Source organism: Argiope bruennichi, chromosome 6, assembly GCF_947563725.1.
Source record: "Argiope bruennichi chromosome 6, qqArgBrue1.1, whole genome shotgun sequence".
NCBI lineage: Eukaryota > Metazoa > Arthropoda > Arachnida > Araneae > Araneidae > Argiope > Argiope bruennichi.
Genome location: NC_079156.1, coordinates 85,530,720 through 85,550,859, shown reverse-complemented (window position 1 = coordinate 85,550,859; position 20,140 = coordinate 85,530,720). Strand labels below are relative to the sequence as shown.

At 30.1% G+C, this 20,140-nt stretch overlaps 2 protein-coding genes across 2 annotated transcripts in view; both read left to right on the top strand.

The window, feature by feature from the left end:
- Positions 1-12,907, top strand: part of LOC129971110 (putative ammonium transporter 2) — a 113,826-nt gene extending 100,919 nt beyond the window's left edge. The window contains exons 8-9 of the mRNA XM_056084592.1: positions 10,455-10,771; positions 11,461-12,907. Of these exons, the coding sequence (XP_055940567.1) occupies positions 10,455-10,771; positions 11,461-11,853 (710 nt within the window). The 3' untranslated portion in view covers positions 11,854-12,907. The remainder of the gene's footprint in view (positions 1-10,454; positions 10,772-11,460) is intronic.
- Positions 12,908-16,579: 3,672 nt separating this feature from the next.
- LOC129971597 (extracellular serine/threonine protein CG31145-like) overlaps positions 16,580-20,140 on the top strand; it is an 80,206-nt gene continuing 76,645 nt past the window's right edge. The window contains exon 1 of the mRNA XM_056085513.1: positions 16,580-16,867. The gene's annotated coding sequence lies outside the window, so the exon portion shown is untranslated. The remainder of the gene's footprint in view (positions 16,868-20,140) is intronic.

Below are 20,140 nucleotides of genomic sequence, written 5' to 3'. Positions count from 1 at the left end.
CCACTAAAACTCATAACCAACCAACCAACACTGATTTTGAAAAATCCATTTTTGGAAACGTCCGTCTGTTTGACTGTGACAAGGATTACTCAAAAACGTTTTGATCTAGAGGGTTGAAATTTGGTATATGGTCTTTAGTCAAATTTTGAGTAGAATGGAAGGAATGGTAAGAGTAAGTCTGGCTGTTCGAATATAAATTAACAGGATCATTTCAAAACGAAGAAAGCTAGAGATATAAAATTCGATACACAAATTTAACATCTATAGTATAGACACCACAAACTCTAAGCCAAATATAATTAAGGTGTGATTATCTGCCGGTCTTTATTTTCAGAAACATGTAAACGCAATTATTATATATAGTGTGTTCATTAATTATTGTCGGGGTTTCCGTACCTCATAACTTTCGAATAAAAATTATTACGCAAAAACCGATTACGTATTCGTAAATTACAACTCAAAGAATTTTATTAAGGATATAAAAGTGTAAAGCTTGCACAATTTGCACTTTGTAGGTATTCAGCTGAAGGAGATTATGTATTCGTAAATTCGCTGAACAAATTTTGACTCGAATTGAGGATGATGAAAATTACCTTCGGAAATGGTTCTTCAGTGACGAATCCACTTTTCATGTGTCAGAAAATGTGAATAAACATAACTGTAGAATATGGGGCTCGGAGAACCCGCACGATTATCAAAAGTCAAAATTTGTTCAGCGAATTTACGAATACATAATCTCCTTCAGCTGAATACCTACAAAGTGCAAATTGTGCAAGCTTTACACTTTTATATCATTAATAAAATTCTTTGAGTTGTAATTTACGAATACGTAATCGGTTTTTGCGTAATATTTTTTATTCAAAAGTTATGAGGTACGGAAACCCCGACAATAATTAATGAACACCCTATATTTTGGTTATGGGATTTTGCGACTACAAGAGCAGTTTTGTGTCAAACGTGTGTTTCAATCGGTTGAGAAAAACATGTCTAAAAATATTTTATTTTTTGATACTCTTAAGGTATGCCAGGGATTAATAGCCAAATATCTGGCCAAGGATGACATGGAAAATTCAGTAAAAATGTTGAATTCCCACCAAAAATTATTTCGGGACTATTGTAGGCTTTCTCTGGCATGGCAAGTTTATTGGAGAGTAAGCCAGAAGGTTTTAGGGAAACAACTTCCACTGGTTATAATAATATATATTTGATCTATGGGATTTTTTATGCCGCTGTAAAAAGCCTTTTAATTTTAGACTTGAAATTCCTAATATATAATTGTTTCATTTCATTTCATTTTTGTATCACTTTTCAGTTTAAGTGATTTTGTAATCAACGTAGTAGAAGCTAATTAATAAGAACTAAAAGAAACCAAAGTAGAGGCAATTTCCATTACGCTCCTTAAATTTCTACTGCAACTTGAATAGCAAATTTACGATTACGAATAAGACTTTTCGACGCAATGAATTTTGAACTCATCTCAGCTGTTCGCTATTTTTGATTCTTAATAGGCTGTTTCTGATTTTGTGTAGATGGATTAGTTTAGTTTCTATAAATTGGATATTCCGCCGAACACAAAGCATAAAGTTTTTATTTCCTCGTATACGAAGAAATATAAAAGTACTAACCGTCGAAAAATTCTTTTTTGACGAATATTCACATTTCAGATTTCCCTGAAACATATTTTTTGAATTATTCTTCGTCGGTAAACATAACTTAAAAAGACTGAGTTTGACGGACGAAATCTGGTACATGGTCTTTACACTAAATTTGTAAATTAATATCAAATTTTGAACGAAATCCATTCAGAGAAAGTTCTATCTATCCTGTTGTCCAAATACAAGTTAATACGATGGGTACAAAACAAAGAGAGATTGATAAAAAAATGTGGTTCATGGATTTTATATCTATATTGTAAATATGCATCGAATTTCAAAGTAAATTCGTCTCTGGGATGAATCGCCTTTCGGCCTGTACTTTCACAATATGCAATTACGATTACCTAAAAACACAACGACTTAAATGAACGAGAATCGTTATGTATTTTGTAACTACAATTATAGTTATCAAATTTTCTCTTTAATCTGTGGAAAATAAAACATCTAACATACACATTTGGGTTTCTTTACTTTTATATTAAAAGCAACAAGCGATTAATCGCCAAATACTACATTTCAAAAGGGTTTTTTTTTTCGTAATTATTATTCCTCAGTAGCATAAAATTAACAATATACAAGTAAATTTGTGAGAAAGTATGCTAGTAATTAATGTTCGCCAGTGGCATGTTATTAATAATACGCAAGTACATTTGCTACTAGATACTACATAGAAACCTTCTAGAAACATAGAAGTTTTCGGGGAAACCACTCCTGGAATCGATAGCTTACCTTTCTTGTAGAAAGATGCAACTTGTTTTAAATATTTGTGCAGTATTAAATTTTCATTATATCCTATATACAATTAAAAATAGGTTATATTCGTATTGTAATTTTTGAAAAAAAAATTAATGGAAGGCGAATAAAAAAATTTTCAAAAGTTGATGCAAGAATTTACTATCCCAGTTGGTACATTTCAGCCTCCATATACAAGCCAGCCATGCAACCAGTTTCAATGAATCAAGTAATCAACTATAATTCTCAGTAGTTGAGGAACCAATTTATGAGATATAACAATCAAGTATATACATCACCAAGGATGTCTCATTGCACATTGTTTTAATCTGAGCTACTATAGAAGACTGTTATACTGCAAGACATCCAAGTATATCAGTTCACCATCTCACGTTTATTTTAGTCTGGTGAACTGGCATACATCATATGACCTTGAGTTGATTCTATTTTTCCCGATATTTAAAATGGTAACCAAATTTTCTAAACTAGAAATGAGTTTATTCAATGATTTCAAAGCTTGCATTGTTTTTTTTCTGTGTTTAGTTATACTTTCTCCCTTGAAAATTTAGTTCTACGTAAGAGTATTCGAAACATCAAGTTGAGGTTATAGATAGATTACTTTATCTCTAATTTCTTTAAAATATTTTCCAGCTCATACAGATAACGACTGCTCTAGATCAACTGTTTCTAATCAAGTAACTGAAAACCGAAAAGAGCCGATTACCTTGGGAATAACAGTTTATATCTAAACGGACTTCTTATTTCGTTTCATTAATAATATTACTCTTTATGTACCAACAGTAAATGAGCCATGACGATTTTTTCGAAGATAATGATTATTTCTACTGCAGCTTGAATAGTATATATTTATGGTTCATTTCTAATGTGTTGGAAGATACGAATCCAATTTCTTGCTATTTCCTTTGCATCAAAGAATTAAGAAGTGTTATTTTATAAGCAAGAAATTCTAATTAGGAAAGTAATAATCTTAATGCTTAACATGGTACGACATTATTGATTTAGAATAAATGAATTATGTTATTGCTTCTTCATGTCTAAAACTTGTATTCCTTATCCATTTGCTTTGAATTCTCTAATTTCAAAGTATTCTGAGATTAAAGGATGAAATTATCGAGAGTTTTACGTGAGAATAGATATTAACTAATCCGTTAATCGATACCATTTTCATCCACAAATGACTGCAATGCATCATAAGGAAAAATTATTTTATGATACTGTTTAAACGTTTTTGATATTATTATATATATATATATATATATACTGCTTTTCTATTTCACTATTACTGTTTGACACATAGTAGTTAATTACAAAATAGCTCCAACTGTGTTTATACATTCAAATTTCCCATTTTAAGATAATTTGAACTGACTGAGATAAATAAGTATCTTATCTTAAACAAAGTATTTTTTTTACGTTTTCGTATAAGTTTACAAAAAGTATTGCACTTGTCAAAAAAAGAGATTTTGACAAATTTTTATGTTTTAGATCTCCCTGAGTTCGAAAACACATTTCGGAAAGTGTCCGTCCGTCTATATATCTGTGATGAAGATAATCCAAAGACGCTTTGAGCAAAATGGACGAAATTTGATATACAAAGTTTATACCACATTTGTAGATTTCTATCAGATTTTGAATATAATCTATTCAGAAGAAATCTGCCTGGTCTTTTGAATATAAATTAACACCATCACTAAAAAAAGTGAAGAGAACTAGATGAATAAAATTCGGTACACAGATTTAACATCTATAATGCAGACATCTATCAAAATTTGAACCAAATTCAAACGGTAGTGGGACAGATGCGTACAACCATTTGCGTACGAATCATAAAACTGTCAATCAGTTGTCTCGTTTACAATGTGGTTGTGTTACTGAGAAGGTTCAGTTCTAGAAGAGGTTACAACATCTTAAACGTTATCTAAAAGTGTCATATTTGGCGAGAGTTAGCCTGATGTTTACCACAATTTCGAATACTTAACGATACGTTCATTAATATAATTTCATGCGTTTTAATACTATAGGAGTAATTTCTACTAGCTTTTTATGAAAGATGGATTGCTTTTCAATGTATAAATTTAAAAATGTAAGATAAAAACATTGGAGAAAGATATTTCTGCTCATATAAATAGTGTACCCACTTCGAAATAACAATCATTTTTTCTAGATTTCAGATATAAATGCATTACTTTACATAAATATAACGTTTTGCATTAAACGAAAGAGTTTGCGTTTCATTAATTTTTGATTTATTTCTTCTTGATTCGTTTATTTAATTCAATAAGTTCGTTATTTAAATATAGGCAATTAAAAATTATTTCTTAAATTTAAAGTACAATTAAATGAGGTTAGTGGAATTGGAAGGATTTGTAAGGAGGGATTTGTATTTGTTTTTAAAAAATCAGTTTTCAGAGTAGAACGCCATTCAAATTTAAACTTTTCTGTTTATCATCGTAGATTTAATTTAAATGTTGTTACATTTTTTTCAAAAATCTGTACTCTGATAAAGATAAATTATTTGTTCATTATACAACTTTGCACTTTATGTATGAAATATTTTAAGTATAAGGTGTCTAAAATAAGCAGCTTACTAAATCAGAAGTATATTAATATTTTGCTAACTGATCCTTTGTACCTGCTAAAATTTGTAGGAAATATTAGCTGAATTCAAATTTAATTTTCTTCTAGTTGCACTATTCATTAAACTATAATCGAAATCTACTGTTAAATATAAAACAAAATTAAGAAAAAGGATTTTTACATTAATATATGTAGTATATGTTCTTCAGAAACTTTAATTTCATTAAAGATCGTTCTTATATGTACAAAAAGTCATTAAAAATAGTGTTGAATGAAGTTCTGGTAAAATACTCTTCAACAATATACATCTACCCTTTTATTGAAATGCTTACTTATTAGCTATGCGTTTTTTTCCATATTTTAAACAATGTAATTATTTCTAATTTCAAAAGAATTCATGGCCGTTTTAAACCTTCCTGGGGCCCTGAGATAATGCAAATCTCAAAGCCCCTTTTTCCCTCCAAATTTTTTATTGATTTTAATTTAATTTTTATTCACCAATTTTAAGTAGTAAATTTTGAAAACTGAAGTCGCAAGTCCCTTTCTAAAAAGTCCATTTCAATATTGTACAAATAAAAAAAGTGCACTGTCAAGACGTAAAATTAATTTTAAGCAAAATATCGAAAACAAAAGAAAACTTTTTATAACACTCTAAACAATATTGTAAAAGGAGGGAATATATTTCTTTAAACTGTAAAGTTTCAAATTTTTTAGAATTATAAAATAGCATAATGAGTAAATGGTAATTAGAAATATTACTAGAGTAAAGTCTCAAAATTAATTTATAATTTTGATTATAACTTGAATAAATTTGACTGCACGGCCCACTGTCATTAAATGAAAGTATAAAACTATTTACCTTTCTACAACTATTAAAAATTATCAAGAGCTGAGGGGTTACTTGACAATTGCCAACTTTACCTATTTAAAAATCTTGTCCCCTCCCCCCCCAGATTAGAATTATTTAAATAATTTTTTTGGACTGTTGACATAACAGCTCCTGTATAGTAGATTCAAATCTCTTGACAATTTAATTATATTTAATAGAAATGGCTTCAAGGGCATCTTTCGATTTTACCATTGATTCGGACGTTCTTAAGCGATTTTTTTCGTGAAAACAATGCACAATTTGCAGATATTTTGCTATGGAAAAAGTCTGGTTATCTCACAATGAGCCCATAGTTTTCAGAAATCCAGTCGAGATCCATATAAGATTTTAAGAGCAAATGAATTTAGAACATTAGTTTCTTTATTTAAAAAAATAAAGTCAGACTTCTTTTACTACATTGCAGAAGAAACTCTTGCTGTAACATTAAAGAAGTTTTTAAAGAGATGTTTTATTTCTTCATAACTATATTAGTGAACATTCACTTCTATTTCTGTAATTTACTTTCATTCATAATACATGAAACTTTGATTAAATCTTCAGTATTCCATTATAGTATTTCCATTATAGAAATTTGCAATCTTGTAATTAAAATAAAATGAATAATTTCCTATTAGTATATTGCTAAATAAAAAAAACTGCATTATAATACTTATGTAACATTTATAATTTTTTTTCTCAATATAGGCTAAAAGTTTGGTGAGTTTGTATTGGATTTGAAGGAATATTTCACAAAGCATTAATTTTTTAATGCTACTATGTACAAAAAAATAAATTAAATGATTTCTTAGATCATAGTATTCAATACACTGCAATATTATAAAAATCAAATAAATAGTAAATGCGGGATAAGTTTAAAAATTGTGAAAAATGCTTTCTTACGTATTATTATTCCATTTCCATTTGTAATGTTCCATTAAAATATCCTGAGTTTTATTTTTAATTCATAAAATAAAATAAGGACTGTTTTAGGAACTTAAATAAAAAATTACCTAATAACATACGCACACACACACAAAGGATGGGGGGGGGGGAAATTGGCTTTTAACACGGAAGCATATATTTTAAATTTCACAAATATCTCCAAATTTTTCGTTTAAAATTATTCAAAAATTAAAGTGTGGAATATTCCGACTTTAATCTAAAAGTTTTAATTAACAAAATAAGATTTTCTTCCAAGAATGAAAGTGAATGTATATATATGCGTCTATCATTCTATTTAAAATATCGACCATTGAACGTAGAGATACTAAATTTAACACACGTATATTTGGAAGAAAAAAATATGCAATTCAGTGCATTTAAAAACATTAATACAAAAAATATTATGTCTTACGTAAATTATCTTAAAATTTTTAAAAAATTCATTAATTTTATTGGTTTATCAGTCTTTGCTTAATTTTATTCTGTAAAAAGAATACAGATCTTAGATAGCATGTATGTTTTATAGTCAAGATCTTCCGTTTATATTTACGTACGAAAAGATAAGTTTTCACATAAAAGAGAATACTAGATTTTTAAATATAAGATAAGATGTATTTTTATTATATCAGGCTTCTTAAATTATTTATTTCATGTGTATTTGAATTATTTATTTGAGTTCCAGAAATTCAAAAGCTTTGAGCAGATTTAATTTCAAATAGTAGTAAATTTATCACTTAAATTCTCTTATTGATTTATGTGCTATTAATTAGCTGAAATGCACATTTAAATGATCCACTTATTTTAAAACAATGGGAATCGTTTGTGATGGTAATAGTTAAGTTCAGGTGTTTTTTTTTTTTTTAGAATGGAATTTCTATTTCGGATTTTTTTAAAGTTTATTGATTTTCCTTTCATGAGAACTATATTTAGCATACTTTGATTTTGAATGAATAATGCAGAGAATTTATATGATTTGGAAGTAAAAACTATTTTTTACTGTAAATTTTTAGAAAGTTATCAAATAATTCTCTTATTTTTTGATAAATTAAAATTCTAATTAAAAATTCAAAAAATCACTTTCCTACCCTCCAAAATATATATTTGCCAAATTTGATAGGCAGACGGCAAGGTGTGTACAGAGCCAGCATATACACATAGAGACAAAAGTTTTTTCCCTGTGTTTAAGCATCAAAATTTAGTTAAAATACCAATACATTTTCTCGCCAAATACTCTTGCCAACAAATAACATATGTTTTAGCAAACCTAGACTAATTACTCCCTACCCCCTTTTTTCAAAGAGCTACGCGTGATTTATTGGCTTTTTTATGAGCTGTACGCAAATGGTTGTACGCATCTGTCATACAACCAATTCAAACAGGGTTCACTGTTTGTCGGTCTCTACTTCCAGAAACATGTAAATACAATAACACAAAAATACAATGACTTCAATAAGTTAAATTTAGTATCTGATTTTGTGAATACAAGTCTAGTTTTATGTCAAGTTTTTGTTCTAATCCTTCGGGAAGAACATGTCTGAAACACAAATTCGATTTTCGGTTATTATTAACCGCATACCAGGGGTTAATCGCCAAAATTCTCGCCAAGCATCACACGATGGATTCAGAAAAAAAAATATTAAAATCAACAGTTAATATTTCGTAAACTATTATACGCCAAAGCAATGCAACGAATTCTCTATCAGTGAGTACGCGAAGAAGGTTTTAGGAGACCATTTCTGCTGGTCATTAAATATATATAGAAAGAGATGTATGTTTGTCAGTATACCGTTTATTCAAATTCACAGTTATTGCTCTTGAAGGTAAAAGGAAGGTCATTATTAACTTTTAAACTTTGAAAAGTTGACAAAAATATATTAATAAAAAGTTGCTTGTTGCTTTCTAGTTTGATCTTCCAAAAATATAATCTCACAAATATGATTTTTAAATTAGCTTAAAACTAAAAATACTATTTTAATAATACTAATTTCATATCAATACAATTTTTTCCTAATTTTACTAAATTTTAAATTTAACTTGATACGCAATATTTAACAACTTTTTAATTAGTATGGTGAAATTCAAATTAACTTTATTACTCTATCAATCGATTAAACTGTACGCTTTTATTAACGTTAAATTAAAATTTTTAAAAATGAGCTTTTTTTCTAAACTTTAACTCTAAATTAGAATTTTCACCTCGGCTGTATATATTTATAAGATATTTATCGCAATACAAATATATCTTTTAATATAAATGTAGTAGTTTGTAGTTGACTGTTTTCCATAAATTCGTATTTTACCATCTTGTCAAATAACAATATGAAATTACAAATAAGCGCAAACCATATTAATAATTTAATAATATTGACACGTAGGTACTTTAGTATGGAACTCAATGACACACACAAGAAGGAGAGCTAAACCAATTTATTAACTCAACTCTGAACTCAGAACACAGTGACTTACAGATCTTCTGCTTTTATACTAACAGGAAAAGTTCCAGAATAATTTTCTGGAGACAGTAAGAAAAGTCCAGAACACTTGTCTGGTTAACTAAAGAAATGCCCAAAATCTTCTGGAACATAAAATCAAGGAATTAAATATTTACACAAACTGTGAATCGCATTGATTCTAGCGGGTTTCGAACTTACGACCTCTTGATTATGAGATCAGTGCCATGACCATTCGGCCATGGAAAGTCGACTGCCTCTTTTCAATGCGGCAATATACCGGGCGAATAAATTGTTGGCCAAATGCAGTATGAACGTAACATATAGGTGCAAAAACTATGGTAAGACGTTGTTGTTTCACATCTCCAAGAACAGCAGAGCTATATCAAGTCTATGAAATTGTGAATCCTGAAGAAGTTCAATACTAACAATGTATTGTCAATAAGATCCTGCCTGAAGAGGCCCTAACAAATAAGAATGTGATCACGTAAAGCCTCTTCCTTGGCAAGAAACATTTGGGGCAAAGTTCAAAGCGCTTAGAACCCTCAGAATATTTCATTGTTATAAAGTGCCCAAGGAGAGAGCAAGTAAGAGAAGCCTGATCCTGCCTACTACAATCAATAGTCCCCTGGACAACCACTCTTATACCATTGATGTACAATTGGGACAAGCCAAGTGGTTTTACTTTGGCTTTCAGCTCTAGAGAAAATTCCCATGTAGGTAAGAGTTCCAATAAGCATGGATGCATCAAAAGCTCTCCCATATCTAGGGTAATCCCAAACTCATTACCCTCTAGGCCAACACCATTGTAGTTTAATCTGATGAGATAAGGAAAGACGTTTCAGATTTTTGAGTATATTCACTCTCTCATTATCTCTTGCACTATGCTAGTTGGCCAAGTCAATTGAGCTTCTACTATCTGACAGACCATGGACTAAATGGGAAGATTTAAAATATAAATAATTTGAACATAAATGAATGAGCGGTTTCTCGCCAAGCACATAAATAGCATGCCAATCGTCCCAGAGCTTGCCAAAAGTCCTCTAGCTTGGATTACTATCAGAAACGGCTTTTAAGATTGCAAAAATAATAAATATCATTTCCAAATAATTCAACTTTGGAGACTATACGTCAAATCTAACTAAAATTGTATTAGGTGTATTTCCATTTCCATATCTATGTATTTTCCAACTAAGATTCTGTATATAGGTGGCTGTGCACTCTATCATCCTTGGGAGGCTCTCATTGTGGGTGCCGTAGGTTCCATACTGGCTAACTGTACTGTACCATTACTGGACAAACTTCATGTGGATGACCCTGTGGGTGCCATAGCTGTGCATGGTGCAGGATCTATTTGGGGAATGCTGGCCGTTGGTCTCTTCGTGGAGAGAGACACCCTCATGGAATTGAGTCACGGTTTGACGGGGCTGTTCAGAGGAGGCGGATGGAAGCTACTTGGAGTACAGATTCTTGCTGTCTTAGTGGTGTCGACGTGGAGCATGGTGGCAACATTTTTACTGCTTTTCGTGAGTATAAATTCATTAGATTTTTTTTCATCATTGTAAAGCCGGGACTATTGTAAAACGTTTCCGTTTGACCAGAAAAATCAATCCATTGACAGGGAATACATTCCATTTGATAGAGAATCAAACTGATTTTCCATTTGACCAGGAATATCAACCCATTGACAGAGAATGCATTCCATTTGACAGAGAATCAATTGATATTCCATTTTACCAGGAATATCTATCCATTGACTGGGAATATTTTATTGATATTCCATTGACAGGGATTATTATTTTCCAGATATAAATATCGATATTTAAAATGTTTGGAAGATTCAGTACTATTTCTTTCTGTGGAATTCATCTTCCTATGTCTTCCACAATCTGTATGAGAAATACGGTTTCATTTCGTTCATTCATTTTAGTTGTATAAGCCTCCAAACATGGAAAGTTATTTTATGGTCACCCTGTGTATTTACCATCTCTTATTTCATAAATTTTTTAAGTATTTACGTTATCACTTTATCATGATTTATTTTTTATTTGTCGATGCCCCAGAGTTATGCCCTATAAATGTTAAGTGAAAAACATGCATGCAACAGGCTTTTTACGGGATAAAATCTTAAATCAAATATTTCATTTATTATTTAAGCTGAAGTCGAAACTGCAAATTATGTTGAAAGAATTTGCATTTCGCATTTTCCTTTCAGGTAATCAACAAGTTCGTTCCCATTCGCATGAGTCCGGAAGAAGAGAGAGCTGGAGCCGATCTTGTGGAACATAACATTCGATACGACTACGACCCTTCAGCTAATCATTATCCCAAATTGGACATCGCCACTATTAACACCATCAGGATGTACATAGAATCAGTATCGAGTGCACAAACTCAAAATGCCGGTGGAAAGCCGCCAGAAAAACTAAATTCTGCTACCCAAACTGAGGATACATCTCCAGTTAAGATCTCGATACAGCCGGACGATGTAGAAACCACCATTGTCCTTCCTAAGGAAGTTGTCGTCGTCCGCACTGACAGGGATGTTCTGACTGCCTGGATGTCAGATGATGAAAAGGACATGATTGCTAAAAGGCTGCCGAAATGATAATGGGTCATCTTTATAGGTTGCAGAGATTTCTATTAAAAACAATTTATGGTACTATTTCGTACTTGTGTTATCAACTTATTGTCACTTTTAATAAAAATATCGAAATTCTTGATAATCAAGAGAAAATATCTAAATATATCTTCAAGGTGCAAAGTTTTGTAAAAAAATCTATGAATAAAGAATTCAGTGACAATTGAAAAAAATGGAATATTTTTGAAGTGGAAAATTTTTTCATTTCGATCAAATTTGCTCTTAAATTTATCTCAATTTAAGAACAAATATGAATACGAACGAGCAGACCACTGGTAAAAAGCAAGAAAAATGTGGAATGAATCTGAATGAATGGAATATTTGAAAGAAAACGAATAAATAAAGCACTGAGAAAATATAAATGAGGGAATTCTTAAAATACATAAAGGAATAAAAAGTTTAGAAAGGACACAAATGAATTAAACGTAGATTGTAAGAAGAATGTAACATTGTAAGAATGAATGTAACAGTAGAGAAAAAAGAAAAAGGACAATACTGAAACGAACTAATGAAAACACTGGAATGAGGTGACATGAATAGAATATAGGAATTCAGACAACTCTGCAATGAGGTGACGAGTAGAATATTGGAATTCAGACAACGCTGGAATAAGGCGACATGAATAGAATACTTGAATTCAGACATCACTGGAATGAGGTGACATGAATAGAATACTTGAATTCAGACATCACTGGAATGAGGTGACATGAGTAGAATACTGGACATCAGACAGCAATGGAATGAGGTGACATGAGTAGAATATCGGAATTCAGACAACACTGGAATGAGATGACATGAATAGAATACTGGAATTCAGACAGCACTGGAATGAATATACATGATTTGAAAGAAGCCAGTTATTCGGGGTTTTTTAATAAATAAGCTGTGATTTTGGATCTCAACATTCACGGAGCTGCTTAAATGATTTGGAAAAAAAAGTGTTCCAAGTGTCAAAAATTGACACAAATTTTATTGACTTACTCTTTTTATATGCCATTGAGAAAGTGTGAATTTTAGGAGCGCATGTATTCTTATTCTCTATATTGAAATTTTTTAAAAATTCTTCTTTCATAAAAATATTATATTCTTTAATGAACAGCTTTCTTAGTGAAAATATAATTAATTTTAGATGTCTTTTGTGAAAAAAAAAACGTCTTTTTATATGCAATTTCATTTGCAACATAATTTTTATTTGTTGTAATATGTTTGAAATCAAAAACAAAATTTAAATTCTTAGACTGATAAAAATATTCCTAATTCCTAAAATAAGAGTAGAAAATTTACAAATTTAAATAATAAATTTATTTGATAGAATATTGGGTTTTATACATATTGTTACAAATTATTAAAATTATTATTTCTTTTATAATTATTTGTTAACTAACATTATATAATTATTTATTTGATGGATGCAGATTTTTGAAATAAAAAAAATAAAAGATTGACCTTTTTTATAACGTTGGATATTTATTTATTTGAAATGAAAATTTTCATTAACCTTTTAGAAAATAAAAATTATCGGAAATGCGATACACTGAAGATAAAAGTGTTTTATTACATTGCTACTTATTGCAAAATTCTGTGGATGGTAACTACAGATTGTTAAAAAATATTTTTTGTATAAAGTTTCTCAATTATTTTTTATTGCATTTCAAACAACTCGATATTATTTTTTATAATATATAAACACAAGAAGGCTTATGAATGACATAAAATTATAATGGTGTTAGCCCCATTTTCTTCGTTTTGGAATGTTCTTAGATCTAAATTTAACATAGAGGTTGTATTTATTGCTACATAAAAATAAACTTCGAAATTAAACTTATACTTTTTATAGTATATGGCAGTTATTTAAAATATAAAGCTTCTCATATATGTTTAAATACAAAAGTAACAGAAATTAAATTTATTTTTAAAGTGTGGAATGCAGAACTTTGGATTACTTTATTTTATATAATATGTGAAATAAAGTTTTTTTGGCGGATATTTACAATTTTTAAACCACGCCTTTCTACACATCATTTGAATCAAATCTCACTTGAAGAATATTTTTTATTATTATAACTACACTTTCATTTATTTCTGTTTATCATTTCTGTAACTTAGAAAAAGTTATAAATAGAACACTTGTTTATTATTCAAAGATTTTATAAATGAAATCTGTGGTGGAAAGTAGATTATTATGATCCGTGCAGATGTAAGCAACAGGACGTACGTTTTCGGGAACATTTCTTTAATAATCATATTTCACACAAAACAAACACACACACGAAAAGCAAGACAAGACATTCACGCGCGCAGCTTAACAGAACGGCATATCACCTCATTCTCATTACAATCGCAATGCACTATGGGATGCGTACCGAATGAAGCATCGCCATCTAGTATCCAAAAGAGAAGATAAAGTAATGCAACTGCTACAAATCTATGAAATATATAAAGATAGGAACGTTTCATTTAAAATACTCACAAGCTAGCAAATCTTTGCGTAATATTTTAATGCTTTTATAAATATCTGTCTGTATTCAGTAAATAATCTTGTCTGAAAATAAATTTACTTTAATAGGATAAGAATTTTAACTATGACAATTTTCTAAATAGCGAACGTAGATGAACAGTGTGAAACTGTGCGATAAAACGATTGTGCAATGATATTTCTACAAAAATACTTATTTACAAAAAGCCTTGAAAGACCACTTTTATTAAAAACATTCATCATAGATGATTCACACACTGTCAAACCCTCCACTTAATCTAATCATTAACTATCATATCAGACAATTGTTGCTTAATAATCATTTTTTAGCAACTAGAGATATTATCTAATATCGAAAACTATATGAATTATGGTGCCATATCTTATAGTTATTGTGATAATACATAATTGGTCATTTTTATTCGTGAATATATGACAATATAATATATAAGGATCCACACGCTCCTTATTCACAGATATGGCACCTTGCGACATTTTTTTTAATTCCACAGTTGAAGTTAGCTCTTCGTTATCAGATTTTTGAATACATTGATTTAATAAAATAAAATTATCTAGAAACTCTCAAAGGATTTTACAAAAATATCTTTAAAACACTTTTAGAGGATCAGGATAATATTGAGAAAAATGTATTGCAATCGGAAGAGATTACTTTGAAATAAATGTTATAAATACTGTTACGAATCTGTGATGCTGCTTCCCAGCATAGTTGGTTCCATCATCAGAAAGACTGTTTTACAGTCATCTGTATTGGACGGAGTTCGGGTGTCGCGTCGGAGGTCCCAGAGCTTGGCGACCATTTGGCGACGAATTTGGCGACTTTGGCACCAAAATAGATTATATCCGAAACATCGAGAATTTTTTTGATCCGTCCATTAGGAACCGAGATACGCCTCGAAAGTTCCCGATTGGTTGAGAAGCTTCAGTCCCGCCTCCTGAGACCTATAAAATGAGGCAGTCTGCAGCTGCCCGTAGTAGTCGGAATCCACGGTAAACAAAGTGTCTTCCAGAGATTAGCAGAGAAGCGACGGAGTCAAGCTAGTGTTGAACTAAGCTGTGCGCTACTGTCTGCAGTACAGTCTTGTGCGCTGCTGTGTGCACGTCTTGGCTGAAGATAATTCTCTATGCTGTATATAGTTGTCGTCTTTTTGCTGTCCTGTGTGTCGTGGTGTCAATAAAGGTGTTGTGTGTTCGTCTACTGAAAGGACTGATCATCGTGTTGTGTTATCTTCACACCATATACAACCACTAAATACACACAAGTAAACGAACCCCACGAATTGATAGTGATAGAGGGAAATCGGTAAAAATACTAATAATCGATAAACTAAAGTGCAATACACATTAATAATCAATAAATTAAAATGTAATACATATTAATCAATCATAAATATTAATCAAATTGGCTGCATTTGCTTAATGATAATATTCAAAATACTTTGTGATTGAAGTAGATTGTGGAAATAAGAGCAGTATCTTTTCAGATAATTTAGTTTTTAATACAGCACTTGAGCAAGTTTTTTTAATACAACACTGAAAAAAAAGACGAAATCAAAGCAGATGACAAATTTAATTGCATGAAAGAACTGAAAATTTGTCATTTATTAAATCAAAGAAAGTAACATGAACTTACTTTAGGAACGAATTTTATCTCATTACCTTGAAACAGTTAAATTATGATCAGAATATCTAATATCAACGACAAAATGTGATAATTTTAATTAGTTTAACAAAAATGTTAAATCAAAACTCCAACTATGCGTTTACAGAAATAAATAACTTACAATATATAACTGTGTTGTTTGAAAATGTGATGACATGGCGAATTATTAACGCAAGAAAAAATTTCAAATGTAGAACTACATCACTGAGAAATGAATGTCAAAAGCGTTCTTAAACAAATGAATTTCTGGTTTGGTTTAGAATTGAAAAACAAGTCTTACTAAACTTTAGTTTCTGAAAACAAATAATAATTTCCGCTTTCATAAATGATTAATTCACCTTCATCCCGACAGTTTTCAAGCAATAAATAGCGAATCAACTTAATTAAAGTGAATCACACTTCTTTTTACGATGAAATAGATCTTCCAAAAAATAAAAACTTCCTGAAGTGGATTTCGCAACGTGGAATTAAATTCTCGTTGTCTGTTTTATGTTGATCATTTACATTTGCTCTTTTACGCCACAGTTCGTCTGCAAAAAGAAAAACTCAAACAGATGAGACAATCTCGCATTCAAAAGCAAATATTATTGCGATATGAATTTTATGATTGTGAAAAGCTCACACATTTCCCAAAAATAGAGGCATTTTCATTTAAGTGCAAAATGAACTGGAATATTTATCAGTATCAAAGTGCCAGGAAGATATTCTATCAGTTTCCCTGATCATTATGAGTTATTAAATACTCAAGTATTCTTTATTTGTTAACCTAAAAGAGTAAATTTTAAATTAGACTCACATTTCATAGATTGGAATGCTTTTATCAGGTAAGTTATTTAAATCTACATTTGAAACTTAATATACGAATATTAGTATTTCTGTTGATATTATATGTTCTTTTTTTCTCTTTCAAATGGTTTTTAATGGTCGTATTAAAAAATATAAAAATCATAATAATTTTTAGAATTATGATTTTGTAATAATAGAATGACCATAGAAAAATTCTTTGCTGTTCTCATCAGGTATAAAATTTTAAAATGTGAAAATTTTACTTGAATTTTGGTTTGATTTGATTTATTTATTTAATATCGGTAACAATTCAAACAGTCTAAATTTGAATTATTTTTATAAATGCCATGGGAAAAAAAACTGAAATTTCAAGTTTAAAATTTGATGGTTCAAGAAAATTGAATGAACGAACTAAAGTGAATTTCAGGCAGAAATTAATTTATTATTATTTATCTCTGCTTGAAATTTATCAGTTAAGGTTTGAAGCCTTTTTAAAAGAAATTGAAACAACTTCTTAAACAATTCAATTATTAATTATTCTACTAAAGTATTGTATCGATAATTTTTATGCACCATTTTTCTCTATCTAATATTGATTTTGGACTGTATTAAAAATAATTCGTAATTTAAATAATTTTTCGTTTTTGATTGGTATGCATATATATACGCATTTATCCCCAATGTAATATCGCATGTCATTACTATAAAGGCAAAATTAAAAGTTTAGACAGAAGGTTTCCAAACATTTATCGTTTGAAAACAGGCAAACGATAAGGCAAAATTAAACATTTTGCCTTATTAATGAGAAAAAAAGTTAATTTTGTAGATAAAATAGAAACCATTAGCATTTGTATGCAAATACTTTGAATAATATTTACTATTAATCATAGCTAGAATTCGAAATGCTGATGAAATTATATAAATGACTTCTTCCTTTTCTTAATAATAAAAGTTCTTTGAGAATAATATTCTTTGAGAAGAAATTAAAATCAATTTAAACTTCCCGTTATAATATCCCGTTTAGATCTAAGTATTAAATTATTTTCAACTACAAAAGTATTTTTTTTAGTGTAACGTTCTGGGTAAATATTTAAACAGATATTGGACTTGAAATCCTAATAATGTTGAATTCCGACGACGCCACAAAGTCAGTTTCTAAGTATTTTGTTTCACTAAATAATTATATGACAAACAGCATTGTATTTTCCAATAAATATAATCGTGCAATTCAAATCATATCATCGGACTCAAGAGAAAAAAACCATTCGAACAAATATTTTATGCACTACAGATCCAATCATTATCAACTGCATTTTCTCTGAAAACTATCTTTCGGTTTAAAAAATAATTTCAACTCAATACATCATTTCTCAGAATGATTGCATTTATTTTCTAGAAGTTCGGATCAATGACGTGCGTATTTTACACTGAGTTGTATATATTTTGCTACTTTCTTCCTTTTTATGTAAAGCAGTTTTACACGTATGTTGATATTACTTTACATCAAAAGAATACCTGCAAACTAAAAATAGTAAAACAAAAGGCTAATACTTCATATATATATATGTAATCATTTTAATTTATCCGCGATTTAAAAATAATTTTTTAATTAATTGAATTCGAGCTTCATTTCCGAATTGTGAATTGCCCTCATTTTTTGACATTGAGTCTAAAATGTATCGAACTTAAAACCTTGCTTCAGTGAAATTCCTTTTTGAAGCCATAAAAGTTCAAAATGTCATCTCATAATCTCTTTTTCCCTGCTTTCTGCCTCAGTATTCTAACAACGCCGGAGCATTGTTTGTTCAAAGAAATTTTAAAAAGCATCTTAACAAACGCCGTCTCTTCTAAACTAGAAAAAAATATATATATGATTTCGAGATTTATCAGGTTGGGGAAAAAGAAATCAATTATTTTTACGTCTACTTCAAGATTTTATTTAGCATGGTTTGGATTATCAATTTTGGTTAAATATGCACCATTTTATTCTATAATTTGTTGCCATTTTAAAAATAGCTTCGTCATAACGCCTCTCTCATAATAGTCTTGATTACTATCGGCTTAAAACTATAATAAGCGATTTTCCCAAACTTCTCTTGATACCAATTTTTAATAAGGAAGCTTTGCAACGCAAGAAAAATATGTAAATTACTTGGTGCCAGGTCCGGACTATGTGGTGGCTGCATTAAAACTTCTCAACCAATCTCCCGGAGTTTCTGGCGAGTAACTATAGAAGTGTGTGGCCTGGCGTTGTCCTGATCGAACACAACATCTCTCCTGTTCGCCAGTTCTGGCTATTTTTGGTTAATCGTTATTTTCAAACGGTGCAGTTGTTGACAATAAAGATCCGAATTCAGCGTTTGGCCATATGGAAGCAACTCAATGATTCCTTTCCAGTCCCACCAAATGCACAGCAGAACCTTCTTGGCTGTTAGTCCTGGTTTAGCCACCATTTGAGCTCCTTCTCTGCGCTTTGACCGCGATTGTTTTCGCACAATGTTGTCGAATTCTTGACCCAATTCTTATCCCCAGTCCCTATCCATTTAAGAAATGGATCTATTTCCTCCCTTTTGACCCAGGCTTAGTAAATGGAAATTCGATCTATAATGTTTTTTTTGTATTAAATGGTGTGAAACCCAACCATCAAGCTTCTTTTTGAATACAGCATTGTGCAAATGGTTTAAAACTGTTTTATGGTCAATCTTTAGCTCCTGGGGATGCTACTACTGCTGACATGCCAGTCATCTATGATTATTTCTGTGATTTTTTTTTTTCGACGACGGGCCTACCTGTGCGAGGTGCAAATTTAACATCAAAAATTCGAACGGAATCGACGAAACCAAAATTGCACTATTTGGCAGTTACAGTATCGGGATCATAAACACCATTCCCAATTTCAGCCGCTTGGCTTGCATTTTCGCCTTATCGAAGAAAAACTGCAAAATGTACCGAATTTTCTTTTTGTTGTCTTCCATATTTAACTCCCTATATCTCAAACCAAACAAAAACTAGCAAATGAATTTTTTTTAGAGCGAGAAATCATCTTTCCAACGAGCATAAATTTGAAATTGTTCTATCGATACTTTACGAGATATCGATCACTATAGCCATCTACTGAAAAAATAATGGATTTCTTTTTCCTCAACCTAATATATAAAAGTAAATTAAAACATTTAATTTTTATTGTTCGCATTACACAAGTCTTTTTTTTTTCATTCAGTTTATGTTTTTTCTCTATCATTGATTTTGAAATTTATCTATATAACTATACACAAAAGTCAGGGTCTAAGTCTAAATAATGCACTGATGGA